This window comes from Odontesthes bonariensis, chromosome 16, assembly GCF_027942865.1.
Source record: "Odontesthes bonariensis isolate fOdoBon6 chromosome 16, fOdoBon6.hap1, whole genome shotgun sequence".
NCBI classification, from domain to species: Eukaryota; Metazoa; Chordata; class Actinopteri; order Atheriniformes; family Atherinopsidae; genus Odontesthes; species Odontesthes bonariensis.
The window spans coordinates 12,832,471-12,853,498 of record NC_134521.1 but is presented as its reverse complement, the minus strand read 5'-3'; the positions used below and the strand labels follow the sequence as shown (position 1 = coordinate 12,853,498).

General features: G+C 40.3%; 1 protein-coding gene across 14 annotated transcripts in view; it reads left to right on the top strand.

The window, feature by feature from the left end:
* msi2b (musashi RNA-binding protein 2b) overlaps positions 1 to 21,028 on the top strand; it is a 234,831-nt gene that overhangs the window by 4,768 nt on the left and 209,035 nt on the right. For all 14 annotated transcript variants that reach the window (XM_075486264.1, XM_075486258.1, XM_075486262.1 and 11 more), the window contains exon 5: positions 7,728 to 7,769. In XM_075486264.1, the coding sequence (XP_075342379.1) occupies positions 7,728 to 7,769 (42 nt within the window). The remainder of the gene's footprint in view (positions 1 to 7,727; positions 7,770 to 21,028) is intronic.

Here is a 21,028-nt window from a genome sequence, read left to right as displayed (position 1 = left end):
TAAAATGGGTGAGTGGCTGGAGGTGATGTTAGTTGTACAGTGGAAGAGTAGTTTTTTTTTTCTAGCACCAGCCCTGAACCAGCACTAGAACTGCTCTGATTGAAAAGGGCTTAATAGATTTTTCGGTGGTAATGTTCTTTGGATAAAGGAAACCGACCCTTGTATCAGTTTATACACAACGAATAAAATGAAGGCCAACAGGAAAAGAACAGTCTGTCTGGGGTAAAACATGGTGGAGGTTGTATAATGTTGTGGGGCTGCTGTGCTGCCTTTGATTGTCTCAAAGGAATGATGGAATCAGAATAATGCCAAGGGATTCTAGTTAGTTAGTTACTCAGACTCAGAGAACTGTCTGTGTCAAAACACACAATTTAGCCTATAGCTCTCTGACCAAATCTTTATAAATGGTACTGATAAGTGTGCGATTGGAATATATTCAGTTTGGATTAGCTCAATATTGAATGAATTTCTTTTTTCTTTGTTTTGTGACCTTGGACATTTTATTGAAGTATTCTGATTCTGAACAGAATTGGTTCATTTTCATTTCTATCTGAAGATATTCTGAATTACATGCTTGAAATTCAGTGGGTGCCAATCATTATCAAGTGTATTTATTTTTATTTTTAAAAACACTCGCTAAAAAGCAAAGCTGGAAGAGATGCATCTTACTTTGATTACACCGTACCAATGTGGATAATCATTTGAATAATATGTTTCCCTGCAGTTGAGGTTAAAAGAGCCACAAAATCAAATCATTCCAGCAAAATACCAGGATCAGCAGAGGATAAAGATGGGCACATCATCACAGTTTTCCTCTTCTTCTTTTAAATGCAATGTGCTCCGCTTTTTGTCCGGTTATGAAAACACTCAGACGGGGATGAATGTGAATGAGACATATGGGGATTCACAGCCCGAAGGCTTCAGCACACACATGCTGGTAATTCAGAACATATTTACCATTTTTCATAATGTTTCAGTCGGTTTAGAAATGCACAACTCATAGCATCTGTTCCCAGAGCTGTTTCAAGGCAAGCTGGTAAGGACAGGGGAGATCATTGTACCTGATTTAGCATTTTTTAAAGTAACAGTTGAAAAATTGGTATATGCTTTCTGTATGATGTAAAACAGTTTTGATGATTAAGAAATCATAGATTTTTCTCGGCTGAAGTGATACACATCATACATAAAACAGACTCAATGCCTTTCCAACCTGTAAAGCGTCGCAGCATTTATTTTTTCTTGTATGATAAACATATTTTTAATGGTCCGGGGTTATTCCGGCCTTTCCTGAATGACCCAAGGCCAACCGGTGCTGGCAGTTCAGATGCTTTAGGTGAGGCAGGAAAAAGCCCGAGAGGAAATCAGGAGAAGATGCATGGATGAGCAGCAGCTCGATAGGATTTGGACATAAAGTCAAATCACTGAGCTAAAGTGACTTGCTTGCTCTTAAGTAAAGCAGGTGCTCTGTCTTCTGCAGTTAATTAAGGCTGAAGGCAGTATTAGTACATGCTGTATCTGTCGCTTGTCACACACGCGTCATCAGACGTTTGTCAAGGCACTAATGTTGTATCTTCAGCAATATTAGGAAGTCTGGCTCATTTTCATTATGGTCTTTCTTGTTCCTAAGAACAGACAAAAGGAGTCAACTTGCTTTGTTAAGCATGACGTTGCTAAAATTCTCGTTTGGGATTTGATAACAAATTGTCTTTTTGAGGTGTTATTCCACAGCAAAAATCGGTAAAAGATTGACAGTGCAGATATGACACATTTATGTTGTAATTTCTTGTCTATTCTGTTGCTATCACACACACACACACACACACACACACACACACACACCTGTGGACCTGCTCACACGCTTGAATAGGGAGAAGCTGCAAGCATTGATAAGGCTTTTCCTTTTAGCTTAAACACCACATCATCACACTAGTGTAGATACGTCTTAAGAGAGGGGAAGAGATTTTACCCAGGAGCGCCATTAATATACGAAATCCTTTTGTAAGATGTGAACTTAAGATATCTGTTGTTTCTCTGCCCTGATCTCCCACAGTCACATGCATAAGCAGCCCTCAGAGACCCTCCAGTAAAAGGCAATGGAAGATAAAAAAAAAAGATGATGGTTTGGGGGACAGGGGTTCTTATTTATTACATTGACATATCAGGATAATGTCTGGAGGAAATCCACTTTTGCTTTTTTTGTGAGATCACAACAAAGGTGCATCAAAGCTTAATTGGAAAAAAAAGCTGTTATAGTGATGTAACTTGTATGAGTTTAGCAAATCCAGGAACGTGCTTTAGAGAAGAGGCCGGTTGTGCTTTAGGCTGCAGCCACGTCACGTAGCTCGCCAAGTAGCACATCATTAGCATGTTAGTAGTCGTGCTCATGCACAAGAACTGAACCGTGTAGACTGGTTTGATAGTTAAGATTTATTAGAGGCACTCATTCTGCAAGAGGCACACATACTGTAATTGCAGGGCTCTTTGAAAATGACATCACATTAGTGGTTGCCAGTCAATTGTACGTAACAGGTTCTGCTACCATGAGATTGCTGGAGTAATTGAATCAATGGAAAAAGGGACCTCATATATTGTATAGACAGCTGTAGATAACAGCTGCTGGTAATAATAATACCCTAATCTTTGTGGAAAATAGAATATTTTTTCACAAAAAAAGGAACGACATTTTTCATGTATGTATATTAGGCTTGGTGTTGTATCATAGAGCAGACATAATAGGTAAACACACTGATGTTGTTTTTCATTTAGTATAGCGTTTTGATTGCAGTTCACATTTGAACACATCACATCTTCAGTTCCAGTAATTTCTCTCAATAACAACATGATATTATGGCCATAACCTCCAGCCCATTCAGGTCAGAACAGATTGTTCATTTAGCTCCAAGTCTGACTTCTGCTGGTGACTTTTTTTTTCTCGTAAAGAAACCTCAGTAGAGTAGGGTTAATAAAATATTTTATTGCTGTTATATAATGACCATTGAGCTATAGCTGAAGCAGAGATACAGCTTCTAGTTATGTGTCTTTAAATTATGATGTTTAATACCTTTTGGAGTGCTTCGATGTGGCTTGTCTGTGGGATCTTAGGCAGTGTGCAAACGTCCTGCATTACACACTGTTGTTGTTCAGTATTCTCCTGATTTTTAACCTTTTCAGACCTGATGAGCATCAACACTCTTTTTCTTCCAGATCCTCAGTAATCTCCACTTTCAAAAACATGTTTTGAACACCAGACTTTGATAGATAAGTGCCCGCTCACACTTGCTAGTCACCCTACTCAACACTCTTACCTGCACAGTTCATTTGAGATTGTGACATATTTAAATGGCCTCCTCCCTTTTGTCCCAGTATACACATGCATTGGGTAGGAAATCAATTCATTGACTGACTGCTTGAGAAAAAGTCCCAGACATACGGCTACTTCCAACTTTCTCCGTGGGAGATCATCATGAATGTAAATATAGCTTGAATAACTGCACAGACGTGTCTTTAGGTTGTTTGAATGGTGCAACAGTATAAAATCAGGATCTTATTAGGGCAGAGCTACAGTGAGGAAATGCTTTCAGTGACCTTGAGTTGACCTGTAGTCTTAATGGGCTGATTTTACACATTTTAACACATTTAACTGTTTAACATTTAAAAGGAAAATATGTGAAAGAGGGCAGCTTTATGGGAAATTTGGCTGTTTTGAGGTAATTCTTTGTTGCACTGGCTTCTTTTTCTGCGTACTGGATGGGAACTTCTGGCTCTCTGGCCAGTTTGAGTGTAGTTGAGTGTGCAGATGTAGGAGCAATTCGACTGCCAACCACATTTTCTGGGTGCGTTTCGATTTTTTTGTGATTGAAAACACCTGTCTAATTCTGCCCTTAAATTAGCTTAAATCCTAATGGTTTACATACTCTTTTCACTCTCAGATGCAATATTGAAACTTTTTAAACACGTGTTCCCCACAGATGACTTGTGCATGTTTCCACATCAGCTTCGTACTGTGTTCCCAAAATAAACTTCAACAAGTCACAGGATATGCTTAAATCTTTTGTGTTGGGCTTATGGAGACTAGTGAAGTCAACAGGACATGTAGGCAGTGTTTTCCCATCCTATTTAGTCAAATACATTCTTTTACAACCAAAACTCACTGGCTCAAACAAGTTTAAGGTAGAATGTGTTGACCTAATATATAGATTTGAGTGATGTAACATTTAGCATACTAAAGCATGTGTTATTGCTGAAAGAACTGCACTTTACTGGTCCTAAACCTGATGGGAAGTGTGCTGCACGACAAAAATGATTCAGGAAGGAAGTATCAGGTGAAACTGAGGCAGCAAAATCTCAGGTTCAGCAGTGAGATTATTCAGTGCAGAGGTTAATGCAAATTGTTGCTCTCTGCCATTTATTAAGGCACTTTGTACATCATATGTAAAGCAAACGATTTTAAACAATCCGTAGTTCAGTTTGAATATGATTCTTGGCATGCTATTGTTTCCTTTTGACAGTTGGGATATTTTAAACTGTTTTAAATGTAGTGCTGCTGTGTTTCAGTGTTCCTTTGTGTATGTTGAAGACAGAAATCTTAACACTAAATGGAAATTCTCAGCAGGCCCAAAAACTGTTTACGCTGCGTGATAAAATGAGGTTTCTTATGCGAGTTTAAAAAGTAAAACAGATCGCCGGGTATCGGACTTTGGTATTCAGAGCATAATGTGTTGTCTTTGCTCAAATAGGGTGCACAAAATAATTGAGTTTGAATTGGTTATGCCTGGGGCTAAGTGCTAAAACAAATCTTTAAATGAAATTCATTACAAGCAGGGTTACCGTGCCCAGGTGTTATTGAATTCATTTCTCATTTTGACCTGATTTGGAGAGATAACGCTAATAAGTGAGACTGGCAGAAAAGATGACAGGGACATTGCACATCATGGCTCCCCTTCAAACAGATTAAAATGCAGTCAGTCTCAATGGCTTAATTGATCCGTGCAGATGGTGTCTTTTCTTCTTGAGTTTTCCTTCAATTGTTTTTCCCAGCAGGATACAATATCATTTTCTTAAATAAATCCATCTGTGCGGAAGCAGTAACTTTCACAAATGCTTGAATAAAATGGCAACAGCAGCAGCAACTGTAAATATTTTAATATTATACATTGCAAAAGGTAAAAAAAAAACAGCTTTGGTTTAACACGTGCTTCTTTTTGGAGAGATTCATTCTCGAATTCATTGATATTCAGGCGAGGACAATTTAAGATGACACTGCTGTTTGAGGCAGCTCGCTGCTCTTCTCTGTAAGTGCAAGGTTGATGAGACCCCCCAACCACACACCGTCATACCACTAAAATTAATGAGGAAAATGAAGCTAATGAGATAACAAGCACAAGATGGAAAAACAGGCTGATCTGACGCATCCTCATGGTTATTTGGCAATATCTGGAGGCGTCACCGGCCTCAGACTCTCATTTTCTTCCTGTCATATTCAATCAGTGATTCCTGCCTAAAATAAAAGTGAGTGTCTGCCGTGGCCATGACCGGCACAGCGTCGGTGGGGCTGGTCTCCACACAAATGTTTCTATTGTTTTATTTCTTCATTTTTCGGTAACAGTTGGAGTTGTTTTTAATATGTATTTAAGGATTCCAGACCAATATCAGTCTAAAGACATACTGGGTAATTTGCAGTTATAAACGTGTGGTTTTCTAAAGTGCATTGCCCAATGGAACGGATGTTCTGCTTAAAATGTTTTATTGAGCTAATTTGTTTGTAAATAATTTGCAAAACAAAGTAACGAGGTCATTGATATTAGCCGTCTCTCTTCAGATGCTTTGGCCTGCTGTGTGATGATCTCATTTCGACATAAAAGCAGTTACTGGGTAAATCTATGTACCTGGGTCGTTTATGAGGAGCGTGCTTGGATAATAGGCCAGTGCTGAATTTGAATAATAAGCAGTTTTACTGTAGGGGATTAATGTTCCATGTGATGTGGTCCTTTACTGCACGCTGCATTATATGTGAGTTTACAAATGAACTTGTATCCTCAGGAATTCATTTCATAGAAAATAAAGACTGTAACACTTTAAAGCAATACTATGTAACATTTCTACCTTAAAATAACAGCTTGAAAAAAATTTGTGCGGCTAGAATGAGTTTTAACGTTACGATTGGCCTGTCTCCTATGCCCTTCGGGGGTCTGAGTTGGAAAAACTGCGCTATGTAACTTTGCTGGACCGACCCGGGAGCTGAGCGAAAGTACTTCGACTTGCTTTCTGTCACACCTACCGCAAAAACAAATAGACCCCTCTCACGCTCCCAGGTACATTTGATTACTCTTACCTTCTCGGTCGACATAGCTTGCACCTTCTGCCTCCTTGCCGGTTCGTCAACAAACGTGAAACGTGAAACGTGAAAGCGAAAGGGTGTTGTATTTACGACAGTGTAACCGTACATTACCTCCTAGCCTGTAGGGGGAGCTCCATAATGGGCTTTTTGAGAAGTTACATTGTATTGCTTTAAAGGACAAGACCGTTTTTTTGACATTGGGCCCTTGATTTCACATTATAACATGATGTTCTACTCACCCCTGCTTGCTGTTGGTAATTTGGAGCTGTTCCGAAGATATTCGAGAGGCGTCTGGCTGCTCTCTTGAGATATTCGGCCATGAAACGGTTTCCTATGGGCAAGCTTATACAGGCACAAACTATGCTGTTTATAATTTATTAATTACTGTACACTAGCACTGATAACGTGGAGGTGCGTCGCTTACTTCAAAAAATCCGGGTTACTGTAATTTTGAATTTTTGTCGTAAAGTGGGTCTGTGGGCTGTCTGTGGTAGTAGCACGATGATGACGTCAGTAACACCCACTTTACGACAAAAATTCAAAATTACAGTAACCCGGATTTTTTGAAGTAAGCGACGCACCTCCACATTATCAGTGCTAGTGTACAGTAATTAATAAATTATAAACAGCATAGTTTGTGCCTTTATAACATTGCCCATAGGAAACCGTTTCATGGCCGAATATCTCAAGAGAGCAGCCAGACGCCTCTCGAATATCTTCGGAACAGCTCCAAATTACCAACAACAAGCAGGGGTGAGTAGAACATCATGTTATAATGTGAAATCAAGGGCCCAATGTCAAAAAAACGGTCTTGTCCTTTAAGTTTGCTATTTGGTTTTGTTGAATTGTTTACTTTGGATCCAACTTGCTTTGTGTGGGACGTCAAACTTCAAAATGAACCATAACTTTAACCACATTGTGAGAAAAGAGGGAAACACATTGACAAATTTGGAGGAAAAAAAAGGTGCAGCACAACAAGTTTCTTAGAAAATAATAATTATAGCCATATGCTTGCAAAGCCAACGTGGAGACCAGTGTTTTTCAGGTTTCTGCCAGTGGTCAGCCCATAAAAGCTTCTTCCACATTAACATTAGCCAACGTGGAAGAAGCCTCTGCAGTTGCTTAGACGTTAGCCTGGGTTTCTTGGCACACATGACTTTTAGTCTTGCTCCTGGAGTGATCTTTGTTGGCTTGCCTTATTTCCTCCATTTGTAAACAGTCTGTCTGAGTGCTTAAGGTCACATTTTTAATCAATAAAGAACACTACTAACTAGTTTGACAACAGGGGACTCCAAATGGGACTTGATGTGAGAAGATGCTCTCTGGGGATCTTTGTGGGAACCTGTTGAATGTTTTCCCGGTTTTAAGACTTTTCTCTTCCTGTTTTCAGATTGATCCTAAGGTTGCCTTTCCCCGTCGCGCCCAGCCTAAGGTAAGAATGAATTGGTCTTTTTCAGTTATCCAAGAAAAATATTATGTCTGATGTTACTAACTTGCCTAATTGCATAGCTTCACACAGCAGATACATAAGATAGAAATAGAAATAGTTAGTCTGGATCCATCGTTGTTTATGCTGTTTCACCAAAGCATTTACAGTTTGAGGACCTGTTTAGCATTATTAGCTATTTCTCTCTATGTTTTTTTTTACATTTTTTTAATCATGTTAGGCTTGTTTCATCTCTCATCGTAGCTGTTTAAAGTGTTTGACATTCGCCCTTTGAAATTACCTTTACTGTATGTTGTTACAGTCTTGTGGCACAATCTGCCGGTTTCAGTAAGCAGTTGCATTAAATCCGACTGTTTAATGCAACAGAACAGAAGTGGTGAAACGTTCCTTGCTAATTCATCTGTGGACTCGGTGTAGCTTTGACTGACAGCTTTAAATGAATGTATCTGCAGAGAGGGTATCTGTTGGTTGGAAGTTTTATTCTGTGGAAAGAAAGAATCAATACCTTCCTGTCTAACATTAGCCGTTACAATGTTCCTGATGGTACGTGTAAATGTTAAATGGCAAGTTTTATTTTCAAGTGAAAAGGCTGATATTTCCCTGCAATGAATGGTGACTTCTCACTGACAGTGATGAATTACATTTGCTGGCTGCATTATAAGTCGGAGTTGTTCTGCAGCATTTGGAGCTGAATGAGACTGAATGACATGAGTGATTTAGAAATATCTTTATTGTGTTGCGTGCGTGTAGAAATTGTCATAATTAGTACTGAAACAATGGGTGATTTAAGGAATAAGCCAAACTCCAATCACACAGGAACTGTCACACAAGCTCTTCATGATGCGTAATATCTTTTCTTTTCTTGATTACTGGTCTTGAGCGGTTCTATTGACAATTAAATATTCAGCATGTGCAGATGGTTTTGTGGCATAGTCAAGGGCTTTGTTGACATGCCCCCTCACACCATCCCCCAGCTATTAATGTGCAGTCTATAGCGCAGTGCACTGTAGTGCTAGTCAGCGTCGCTATCAGGGTCTCTTCCACCTAAACCAGGTGGAAATCGATAATAGATTTTCTCCTTTTCCCCCGGATCACAGAGAGGGGCATTGTTAAAGGGTTTTTCAGGTTTCAAATGAGGAATTGGCAGCGCAGGCTTTCAAAGCCAGACCACATGGTGACTTAAGGATATCGGCATATGGCTGAGAAACGACTGGTGTTTTTCCACATTTTCTTCACGCTAACTTCCTCTGTTCTGAGGCCCGCTCATAAAAGTTGACGGTGCAATAGAAAAGCTTGTATGGTTGATGATGTTTCCACATTGAAGTTGAACAAGTGACCCCACTTGCTGTAACTGGTTATTGTTGATCTTTTTTTTAACGGCGTGTTATACTGCCCTTTAGCAATGTCTTGGAAGAAACACATTACTTGAGGTGTTCTACTGGTCTCGGCCATATTTCCTACAACTCAGTGAAAAGAAATTGCACCAAAAAAAATAAATCACTGGCACCAATGATTTGTAAAAATGGCTATAGGGCAAGCTTGTTAGAGAAGAAAAATGGTTGTATTGAATGTGGATTATACAGCAATGGGATTAAGCCAGATAGATTAACATTTCAGGGGTTTGTACTTTATGTTCAATTGATTTAAGACTTCTAAAAGAAAGTCCCATTCTAAGGTTTCCATTCAGAAAGTCCTCTCTTGTTTTGCATGTGCTTTCTTTTGTCCCTCTTTCCCCTCCACTGTCTGCCTCCCTGGCTGCTTATGCAGCTGTTGAATAAGTTTCCTTTTTGTTTAAAGACGCCCAGCTTGGCAGGTGCCTCGTGGCTTAAGGGAGCCAATCGTGACGAGACCAATCAGCGTTCATTTTCTCACGAGAAACAAGACTTAGCTGGCAACCCCTTCCAAATGACCTCTCCCTGCTCAACGCTGCAATATGGTAAAACCATACAGTATGTACATCACGTAGCGTAACGCTCAAAACAGGCAGGAGGTGAAGGTGAACACGGAGGACATTTCACTGTAAACAACGGTGGGTGTTTGCACCGGGATGACAGGATCACAGGAAAAACAACTCGTATCAGCAGACGTACCAAAACACGGAGAGTTCCACGGGAGAGAGCCACAAACAGACACAGCCGTCGTTTTATTGTTTTATTGAGATGCACACAGTTCCCAAGTTAATTTACACATGATGTAATATCGATGACATTTATGACAAATTGCGGAGAAAACACCACTCTTGTGTTCTTCAGGGAAATGTTGCCTTGGTTTTTACCGTATTGATAAACATACAGTAGATTTATTTTTCCATGGATCAGGTTTCGCAAATGTGAACAAATAAGTCGGAGTCATATTTCACCCTGCCTCTGAGCGTCATGTATATGTATGATTTGAGTAATCTTATGTTTTTTTGTGACCATCTGCCCCATAATATTGGTAAAGGGCACATACGCCAGATAACCACAGGCCCCGTCAATCAAAGAAAACAGGTTAAAGAAATGCAGACTGTCACACACATTACAAATAAATATCCCCCAACTAAAGCTTATCTTAGGACTTAAAAAGAACATTTTGTGTTATAAATAGAGGCTGTGCTTACAAGTCGTGTCAAAGGTATCAATATAGACTGGGTCCACAAATATTCAGGGATTAGGTTGCATCCGAGGATGATTGACAGATGAGAATGAAAGGATTAAACAGTCATGATGTGATGCAAAGTGCTTTATGCGCATTCATTTATGCCTCGTCTCTTCCTAGTCTGTCTGGGTATAGCCACGGCTTTGTTAGATAGTCAGCTGGAAGTAGCTTCAGAATGCCAGAGATTTCTCTGTAAAGGTGTCAGCATCGCGGCATTTAGTTTCACACCAAGCAGTTCTCCAGCCACCCTCTTTTTGAAAAAAATGATTCTTTTTTTTTTAATGCCAGCATTGCCTGCATTGTTACGATTTATCTGGGCAAAATTTTAGAATACGAATACAAATGCAGACACTGAAAAGATCAATTCATCAGCCCACCATTTCTCTATTCCAGTGCCAGCCCTGTTTAAAGGTACATCCAGGGCTCACACCTGGAGATTGGTTTGCAGATGTGATAAGTGCTCGGTGTGTTAAAATGAGAGGGTCATTCTTTTTTTTCACTTTTTTTTTTTGTTCCACAGAGATTGCGACCTGCTGCTCAGATTAATAAGTGTGAAGTTAATGTAAGGTGCTATTGATCAGTCACCTTTCAGGCTGAATCAGACTGATCCTGATGTGTATTATCCAATTATCCACGTAGATGCGAATAAAACGCCTCGTATTTCAGTTGATTTAAAATATGTATACAAACTGTGTGTTTGTATCATCAGAATCTCCTGTAAAATCTGACTATCATACAGGTGTTTTTACAGAATGCTTAAGAAAAACACCCACCTTCTTTCAGTGTGGTGAAGGAGACCGAGAAGACATGACGCTGTGTGCTGTTGTCTCCCTGTTTGATATTTCCCAGTGAGGCTCAAACCGAAACATGCGAACGGGGCCTGCTCTCAGTTTCTTCAGAAATCAAAGACACGATTTCTGTCGACATTGCTCGAGATTTACCACTCAACTGTTGGCGTCATTACCGCTGCTGCCGCTGCTTTTGTTTCTCACAGTGGAGTCACACACAACCATGGCATGTCCCAGCATGATTTTAATTGCCAGTGGGACTGTGGCCACTTCAGTGGGAGATGAGTTCTGATGGCTTGTTATGGAAATGAAAGCAGGGAGCAGCTTCGATTTACAGAGCAATGGGCGTTACACTTTCCTTACACCTTGCACAGAGCTTTGCCTTGTAAGCCATCCAGACCGGGTCTTTACTGTGTCCCAGTGTGCAAACTCTGGGGTACAGAAAGGAGGTTGTTGGTTCACAAATGAATTTGTACTGCATAGAAGCAGCTGTGACAACACTTCCAGAGATTTGTTTATTTTGTTTGCAGTGAGCCTTCTTTCCTGAAACTTCTCATATTCAGCTGGAGGAAAGATAAGTGTGTTAGCACATTGGTTAAGGTAATTTTGGGCAGTCAGTTTGAAATACCATGGAAGTGTTGTCCCAAATGTTCCTTCATCATGCCACAGCTGTGACACTGGCTTCCCACTTCATGGCCAAATGTTGGTGCTGTGCTGTCTCTTGCAGCTGGAGCGCCCTCTTTCTCCTTGCCGCTCTCTTTGTCTTACCCCCGTCTTCGCATGTCACACTCTCTTTTTTTTCCCTTAGCCTCTTTCTTTTTCTCTGTCTCTCTTTCTGTGAATGGCAAATTGACCAGGACCCACCTCCTCCACTTGTCGGCACACCACACTTTTCTCTCGGGGACTGTGTGTGCATTATGCACTTGCCCGTTGTCAGAAGAAAAAAAAAGAGACTCCCAGGTTGAGGTTTTAAGAGATTTTAAGTGTTAGGCTTTAACAAAGTCGAGTGATAAAAGTTCCATACCCTTTCTCATCAGCCTGAACTCTGTAGTTTTTATATACAAATTCTGTTTACCCTGCCTCTCAGTCTCTCCCTGTCCTTTACTGTGTCTCTCATCTTTCCCTCTCTCCGCACTTTTCTGCGCTTTTATTCTTCGTCCTTAAGCATTACAAGGCCTTGTAAATCCACTCTTACACCTTGCTCAGTTATTTGATCTAGATTTAGCGTTATGATATTCCCCCTCTCAAAATGATCCTTATTTTAAATGACACAGCTCACTGCTGGGAAAATGAAACCTCCGTAGCTGCCAGCCCCTTTGAATGTCCCTGCGAGTTTATTAAAAGCACCAGCTTCCCTGTTCCAGCTCCGATCTGCACAGCTGCATGAGCCTGAAAGAATATTCAAGGACAAAAGTCTATAATATAATGCAACAGAATATTGTATCATTATCTCTGATGAGCATCTCAGTTTATGACAAGGAGCCCTCCCTAATATTTCTAATATGATAGAAGATTCTTTCTTTATTACACATTCCATTTTTCAAAGCATTTCTGGTGTGCAGATAGCGCACAGAGAAGAGGAAAGAGAAGGAATGTTATGTTGTGCAGGCTATTATCCAAACCTGACATCACATTTTGAGGTATGTGGCACAGGTCTGTCCCTGATGAGTGACCAACACGTCCAACTGAAGACTTATTTTCTGTGTATCTCTGTAAATGCACTTTTAAAATTGGATTTTACAGTTGACACTAAATGCACTGAGGTTTTGCTGAGACAGTGCAAGAGACCAAGAGAGAGCCTGCCTGCGAACAAAGCAAAGTTTGACCAAGATGTCAGAAAAGTGACAAGTAAGTTGATGGGGATTCTTCACTGTCACTCTCCCTTCACCCCTGGAAAAAAAACAACAAAAAAAAAACAGATGTGCTGGTATAAAGCTTTGCTTAGATGGAGGATGACACAAGGAGTTTTTTCTCCCTCTGTGGTAATGGCTGCAGTGTTGGGGCTGGAGATGGGTTTAAGTCCCTGACCCGTCAGCTTCTTTGCTTTCAGTGGCCTCAGTGGAACTGCTCCAGATGAAAATGGGGCCAGAGCAGAGACATATGAATGACTGTTTGTTTGGTGGTCAGACACAATCACCAACTGAGTGACCCAGTTAACGGGTAGTCAAAGCGATGCTCAGTTTGATTCATGCACATTTCTTTTTTTTTTTTCCTTTAACACTTTCTAAATGTATCTTGTGTTAGTTTTTTCCTTGCTCTCTGCCAATATTTATGCTTCAATGAAAAGATAAATGATTTGTAAATGTGAATGCTAGTGTAATTATTTTTTGAGCTGCAGATATAATATGAACACACATTTCTATTGTTTGAATAATTGCGCTTATAAATGTGTGTGTGTGTGATTCTTCTTTCCATTGCTTCTCTCTTTTCTGCTCTGGTCTCCTTGGATGCGGGTGGAGAGTAATTAGGTTTTCTAGGGGATTGAGGGGCTCTTACAATGCTTACCAATGGCAGCAGTCAGGCAGGCTAGTGCTGGCGGGGCAGAAAGGACGGAGGGCTGTGCAGGAGCCTGGCACTGCTAAACCTGATGCTGACTGACAGTAATGAGGACAGCCTGCTATCCAGGATAGAGAGGAGAGGAGAGCAGAAGAGAGGAGGGTATGGTCCTTCACCATACCTCTCAACACTACTTATCAAAGGCTCCGTATGTGCACACGCATAACATAAACATAAAGCAAACAACACAGACATGCTCAAGTTTAGCGTGTACTTTAATGTAGGGTAGAGCACATGTATCATAAGGCTGTTATAGCACTCTTACTGGGCTGTACTTATCAACCCTATAAAAGATACAAAATAAGATCCATTGTGAATTAGCACTAAAGATAATGGCAGCAAACAGCTACTCGGTCAGATACTTGGCTAGTGATAGGAACCTCTGTCTCCATGGTGAAAGTCCTCTGACTTAAGCCACCGCCCCTCCAGCATCAGACTCTGGGTTTTTCTGACTTCAGAAAGAAAGGAACATAACGATCACTTTGCCAACACACAAACAGTGGGGTAAAAAGTATGTCAAGAATTTGATTAAAGTGCACAGAAATGCGGTATAACAGCTCTCTCCTCTACCCTGTCTTTACATGTAAGTGCATAGCAGCCGGTTGGAGTGAGCTACTTGACTCAGCTCTACCCTTCCTGTGGAGGGTGCGTCTTATTCGGTAGTTTGCGCTACCATGCAAATGGAAATTCTTACACAAATTATGCTCAGAAACCACTGAAGCATGTTGCACTGTGTAGGAGAGAATGCAGTTCCTAGCCTGAGAGCTCACACTATCACACATTAAACTGCAGAATACTTTACTGGCAGTTTTATTCGCAAACAGTTCACAGTTCCCTCATCTGCAGTTTGCCCACAGAAGGTTTGTACTGATCAGTCTCTTAGGGACAATCTTAGTGTGAGTTATGCATTGAACTGGCCCGCAGTGTTAAATCCCCCCTCTGCCATAAGTTACACAGAAGTAATGTAATGGCCACCTGATGGGTATTAGATCAGTCAAAAATACCTCTGTCCCATACTGGCTCCATAAACAATGGGCGATTCATTCCTCCAGTTTTAATTTAGGTTTTTAGAGACCAGTGTTACAATCTGTTGCTTATATGGACAACAATTCCCCATGTTTACAGTTAGTTCTTTTTAAACGGCGGGTTCCGCTTTTGCACTATTGATGAGACATTTGATAATAAATGGGAACTAGGACATCCTAGTTCATATATAAGATATTAAATAAAGTCGTTGCAGAATGTTGTTGACTTATTTCTTGAATATAACTGCTGATGAGAATTGGCTGTTGATAGCAAAGTTGAAAGCAAAAGCAAAAGAGCTTTGACTTCCCACTTGTGAGGCGCAGCAAACATGGCATGATTGGAGGTTGTGGGTGGAGATACAGATGGTGGGACTGGAGAATTCCCCTTTGAGCTGGGTGTCTGACATAACCGTACCCAGCAAATCTGAACAGCTTATTAATAAGATCTTTTCAAACATAGGAAGCCCAAAAGGAGGTGACAGTGTTATATTTTTTGTGTTGGTTTTCAAATCAGACACATAAACATAAGCTCTTGAATATAGATCTTGAAGAACCAGTGTGCAGGATTCAGCATCTATCAGGGAAAGTGCAGACTGAAACCAGCTGAGTGTTTCCTGCTTCATCCTTCCACTCCAACCTTGTAGGAAAAATTTAACCGCAAGTACAAGAAATCTCAAAGGCCCTTTATAGAGCTAGAATTATGGTAGAAACATGGTGGTTCATCCTGACAAACTCCATACAAGAAGACCCGTAGATTTAATTGCCACACTATGAGGAATGGTAGTTTGTGTTTTCAGGCACATTAATGAAAACAGCCTGTTGCATTCCTGCCAGCAGGTCACCCTAAATCCCATTCACAGAGATGTCATTTGTATGGTTGTGCTGTTACAAAAAGACTGACTGCAGTTTGTTTTTGGTGTTTGCTTTTGTCGTGGGGTCTCATCACAACAATGTCACAAACTAAGTGGCGATGGTCATCACAAACCAGCAGTGACACTGACCTTGGGCCCTCTTCAGCTGCAGCACTCTTCTTCATTAGCCGCCGCAATAATGTGATAGGTTGATTTGCTGGTCTTGGTAATTTTTCCTTCCATGATAACAACATCTTTTTTTCAGTCTTCTCAAGTCTCCACCAATCCAGTGTGAGAAACAAAGATTGTCAGCGAAGCGGAGGAGCACTTAACTTTGAAAGTCATCACTTCAGGGAAATGCTGTGGCAGTTGGAGAGGCCAAGGAGGAGTGCGTCTCTATAATTTTTAACTGTGACCTTTTTGAGATTGTATTTGAATGGAATACAAGAAATAATTAAAAAGGGATGTCCCGTTTAATCAGGAAGACGGGTTCCATTGTGTGGTCGGGGACATCCCCTTGCTGTCCAGTTTGAACTTCTCAGTGCTTCTCTGAACCTTTTCATCTGTTCTTGCTATCTGGAGCTAGCACCAAAACAAGAAATCTGTGAGATTTATCAATAACAGTAAAACTGGGTGAGGATGTATCCAGATGTGGGAAATCACACAGCTACGTATGCAGTACCAACATCCCCTCATCTTTACAGTATCAGTGCAATATTGCACAAAATTCACCATAAATATGCATGAAAAGACACACCGAAAAGGTTGAATATTTTGTATTTCGGCCTGTTTTTATTAGGTCTTTTTAACTCACACAAGAGCTTTTAAACATTCAGTCAATACAGCACCTATCCAGTTTATTTGTAGCTGTAAAAGCAGAGCCTAAGTGTAATCATTATTTTGTTGGATGTGTCTGTCTGATTGGAAGATTGCCTGACCAACTCTCTAAAGTGTTTTGCAGTGATTGGATCCAGTTGTCATTGCGGAGTAAGATATTGGAATCCCGCCTGCCAGATTGCTCTTTCTCACTTTGACATTGTGTGACAGTTCATATGTGTGGTTTTTTTGTGCTGTCCTGATTCCTTTCTGGGTTTTTTCTGGGGCACCAGCTCCTCCGATTAAGGATGATATTCTTTCAGCCAGACAGGCCTGTCAGGCTGTTCGTTCTTCCATTGTTGGCAGTGTGATTAAAAGTGATGGTCAAAAGCTTTTTGTTGTCCTTTTCCTGTTGAACATCTTGTTTGGACCATGTTACTGAATCCATGCTCCAGACCTTAAGGAAGTTGCATTGTAACTTTTATGATGAATGGATAAAACGTGTCCCCGGCGCTCGGATTATAAGACTCTCCTTAAAAAGCCTGTAATGATGATTTGCCTTAGACGGACAGTTGGGATTATAGTGACAGCCAAATGATGATGATTGACAAAAAGGAACAAACATGGATATATTTGATACTGTCATCATACATTTCAGAAGCAGAACGTGCACCGGTATTTCACTTGTTACACTCATTCTTTGCATTACATCCCAGAATGTCTTTACCAGAAGGTGTCTGTCTCGCATCTGTTTGAACTTTGATGTGTGAATATTTAAGATGAACAGATGTAGAACATTTAATCTTCATCGTTAGATTAAAATATGCCAAAATGACATTTTTTTTTAAATGAACCAAGTGATTTGTTGTGTCACTTCAGCAGATAAGTCTTAAAAAAGGTGCAAAGGTGTATTATGTATGAGGCCAAATTAACTATGATAAGAATCACATAATGCTCAGCCACTTCCTATCCGTGTGCTGTATTTTTCTGATTTCCACCTGATGCGAGAGCCTCTGAAAGGCTACTGTTAAGCTTGTACTTTGCCAAGGCACTGCTTAATAGCTCCCAAATGGCCCCAGTGGCAGAAAATTTGCATGGTATTGTTAGTCGGTAGAAGAACTAGATAGATTCTGAGGATTGATTTATAACAAAGCGAAGCAGGAAGGATATGCAGCAGAAGACGCTGTCAAGCATGCAGCTGCACTTTTATGGTGAAGACCCTCACCTGCTTTTTCTTTACAATCACATGCAATGGAGTCTGTCATTCACTTCTGTAATGATGTACCATTTTTCCAGTATAAAAAGAGACATTCTGTGACTTTTTATTATCCGCACAGAGCCGAAGTCGTATTTTTATTTTCACACAGTGACATGACATCTGTTGCAAAGTGTCACATTGTGCTACTAAAAAATATATGGTATGCATGTGTTAGACACCAGGTCTGCAATTCTGAATTACTGCAACCAAGTCAGGGTGCTAAAGAGCTTAGCTGCTCTCTACGTAATGCACCAGTCCTCAGCTGTGACCTTTCTCTTCTGCACATCATTCACGATTATACCGCTGACATGTTGGCTCATGCCAATAATTTTTCATTGGAGGCACTGTCAGCCACATCATATTTTATCATCTAGATAAATTTGTGTTGTGTTTTCATGTGGGCTTTCCATAATTTGCATGTGTTTGTTTATGTGCCTTTCCCAGAGATTAGATTTTGCATTTAACTCAGAAAAGAATTCAGATGCAAACGCAATCTGGCATCAGCAGATCCAAAATACTGGGACGAAGTTGTGGGAAAAAAGGCAATATGCAATGTGAATAGAAAAAATACATCAAAAGAGACAACTGTGAGTATACAATATTTGTATTTGAGTGTGTAAAACTAGTTCTTGAACAAAAGGGAGGCATCCATTGTGGACCTTGCCTGCACCGACTCCGAGCACCATGATCACGCAGCTGTGAATTTGTTACGGTAATGTTATAGATGAATATCCAAACAATTTTATTGTTATTATTCGAATATGGATGAGCAGCATTTGAATGCTGACTTTAACAGCCTTAGACATGAGTCAGAATTGATGCCTTTGTGCTTAATGCAACAGCCTCCAGAGTGATGTTGTTTCTGAGTGTACCTTAACCTTCGCTGTGGCTCCCGGCTTAAAAGTCACCAAAATGGCTATGTTTGAGTGCTTTGGCTGCAAATAACAAAATGGACCTTGTAACAAAATCTACAATTTAACTGACTGCTTTTTCATCTTAAGAATTAAACGGCATGGAGCCGCTTTGTGCTGCACGCAACCGATGCAGGATTTATGAAGTGTTAGAACAGTAGTTACCATCATCAGACAACAGGTGTTTGCAAATATTCAGCAACAGTAGAAGCACATCTTTAGCTGGTTGTTTGCACTACATGTGTAACACTGCTAATTATCTCCACAGAACACCAAACAATAACATAATAATCCTTCACCTCTGCTCGCGAATCGCTCGTTGAAATAGTTCTTTTGAGTGACTGACCTTGTTATACGACCCTTTTGGTGTTTCTTCTGGAGTGACAGCGCCGCCCACTCGACTTATCTCAAAGCCGAGCCCCTACGTTTTAATTAAAGGAAATGTTTGCTATTGTTTTAGATAGGACTCGAATGCTCTTTATTTAATGAAACCCATTGCATAACTGAGGTTAGTGCTTCACATTATGTATCCTCCGAAAATATTAACAGGTAACAGGTTTAATTTCTATTAAAAGTCATTTTACATTAATATGGACATCATCTGTATTGTTGGCCCTTTTCCCAATTTATTTTATTTATCATATAACAACACTGGTTCTCCTCATTTGTTGTTTTCCACCCTTCAGGAGGTTTTATTGAGCAGCCAGTTTGGATTTCCATTAATACTGAAACTGCCTTTGCCTCATGGTGGGGAGCTTGTTGCTTTTAAATGGAATAAGAAGACCTAATTTGATTGACTGTGATTGACACTGGCTCCTTCCACATCAACTGGCAATTTATTCGCTCTAACCCAGCCTCCACTGCAGGTGTGCCACTGCTGCACTGACATCCCTGGTTGCAAAATAACCCAAAAGAAAACGTGTTTGTGGCACCTACGCCCGCTGTGAATTCGGACTGCTGCCTATGCTTTCACCTTGACTCATTAAAAGAAGAGGTCTCTGGTGACACATTGCTGGAAAATGCAAAAGAAGCATCCCGTTTCTGCTGCCGCGAGCTGAAACTGGGAAATAATCAAAGGTAATGCCACACACAGGTCGAGCCTGGCTTGTGACAGTCATATTGTAGCTTCATTTTCTCCCGTGTTATCACACAACAATAAAAAGCGTTGACAGATTCATTTCCTTGCTGCATTTTGCGATCTCTAATTGATAGCTACATGCAGCAATTTTATAGCACTAACCGCTTTTATAGCACTTTTAATTAGGCTAACTTTGACCTTCTGTCCTCTTTGCATTTATATTGCTCCAAATTATTTTCACCTTCTTTCCTCATTAACTTTTGTCAAATGAAGACCACCATTTACAACATATTAATCCATATGTGCACTGTAGGAAATAAGGTGACACTCAAATAAATTGAGAATATTTTGTGGTGGTAATCGTGTGATTACACATAATTGAATAATATTTAGAATTGATGCTCTTGTATAACTAACAGGCAAAAGTAGAAAAGTAGAAAATTAATCAATGAAAATACCTCAGTGGACCCTGCCTGTAACAACCACTTAGGTGACTAATTGACTAAGAGAGGAAGTCCTTACATACGTCATTAAGGAATGCAGGTCTGTGACGACTCTCCACTCGGATAAAGCTTTCACAGAGAACTAGTTAATCTCCCATGTAATTCTGAGCAGATGTGTATATTCGTAAACGACCAAACACAGATGAATCTCCGACGAGGTGTTCAGTCATTCACCAGATGAATATCGAATTCATTTGATGGCGTGCGCCACATGTTGTTGTCGCAAGCCAAAGAATTCTTTAACCTTTGAAAAATGAAATTGCAGCTTTGAATTCAGTGTTTTGTGATTTGGGCTGAAGCGATGTGTCAGAGCTCCGACTGCAACAGAGACGTTGTCAGAGCTGGCAGTCAGGTATTTACAATGCTGCCGGGGGACGCTTGCACTTTAAAGAGTTTGCATCTGATAAAGAAATCTTTCATCTTAACGAGGACTTTTTCAGTAGGATCATTTTGGTAGAAGAGCTTACTGCATTCCTGCTATTAAAGAGTGGTGAATGACTGCAATGAAGATCAGACAAAGGAGACTAACGAGTGGAGCTAAACACTTTGTATTAGATTAAGTTGATGTGTAGTTTGCATGTGAATGTTAGCACATAGTCAGGAAACTGAACTACTCGTGCCTTCCGATTTATTAAATTAAAATACTGCATGTCTTTGTCCAGCAACGTTCTCTCTTGTTGACCTTAGCCGTCAACTCAAAAACAGTGTGCACCCAGGAATAATTTAACCAAGAAACGAGTATTTTCAGAACTGAGACAGCTAGTTTTAATGTTTGTTCGTTTCATAGGAATAATGCACAGGTTTACAATGTGAGCAAAGCA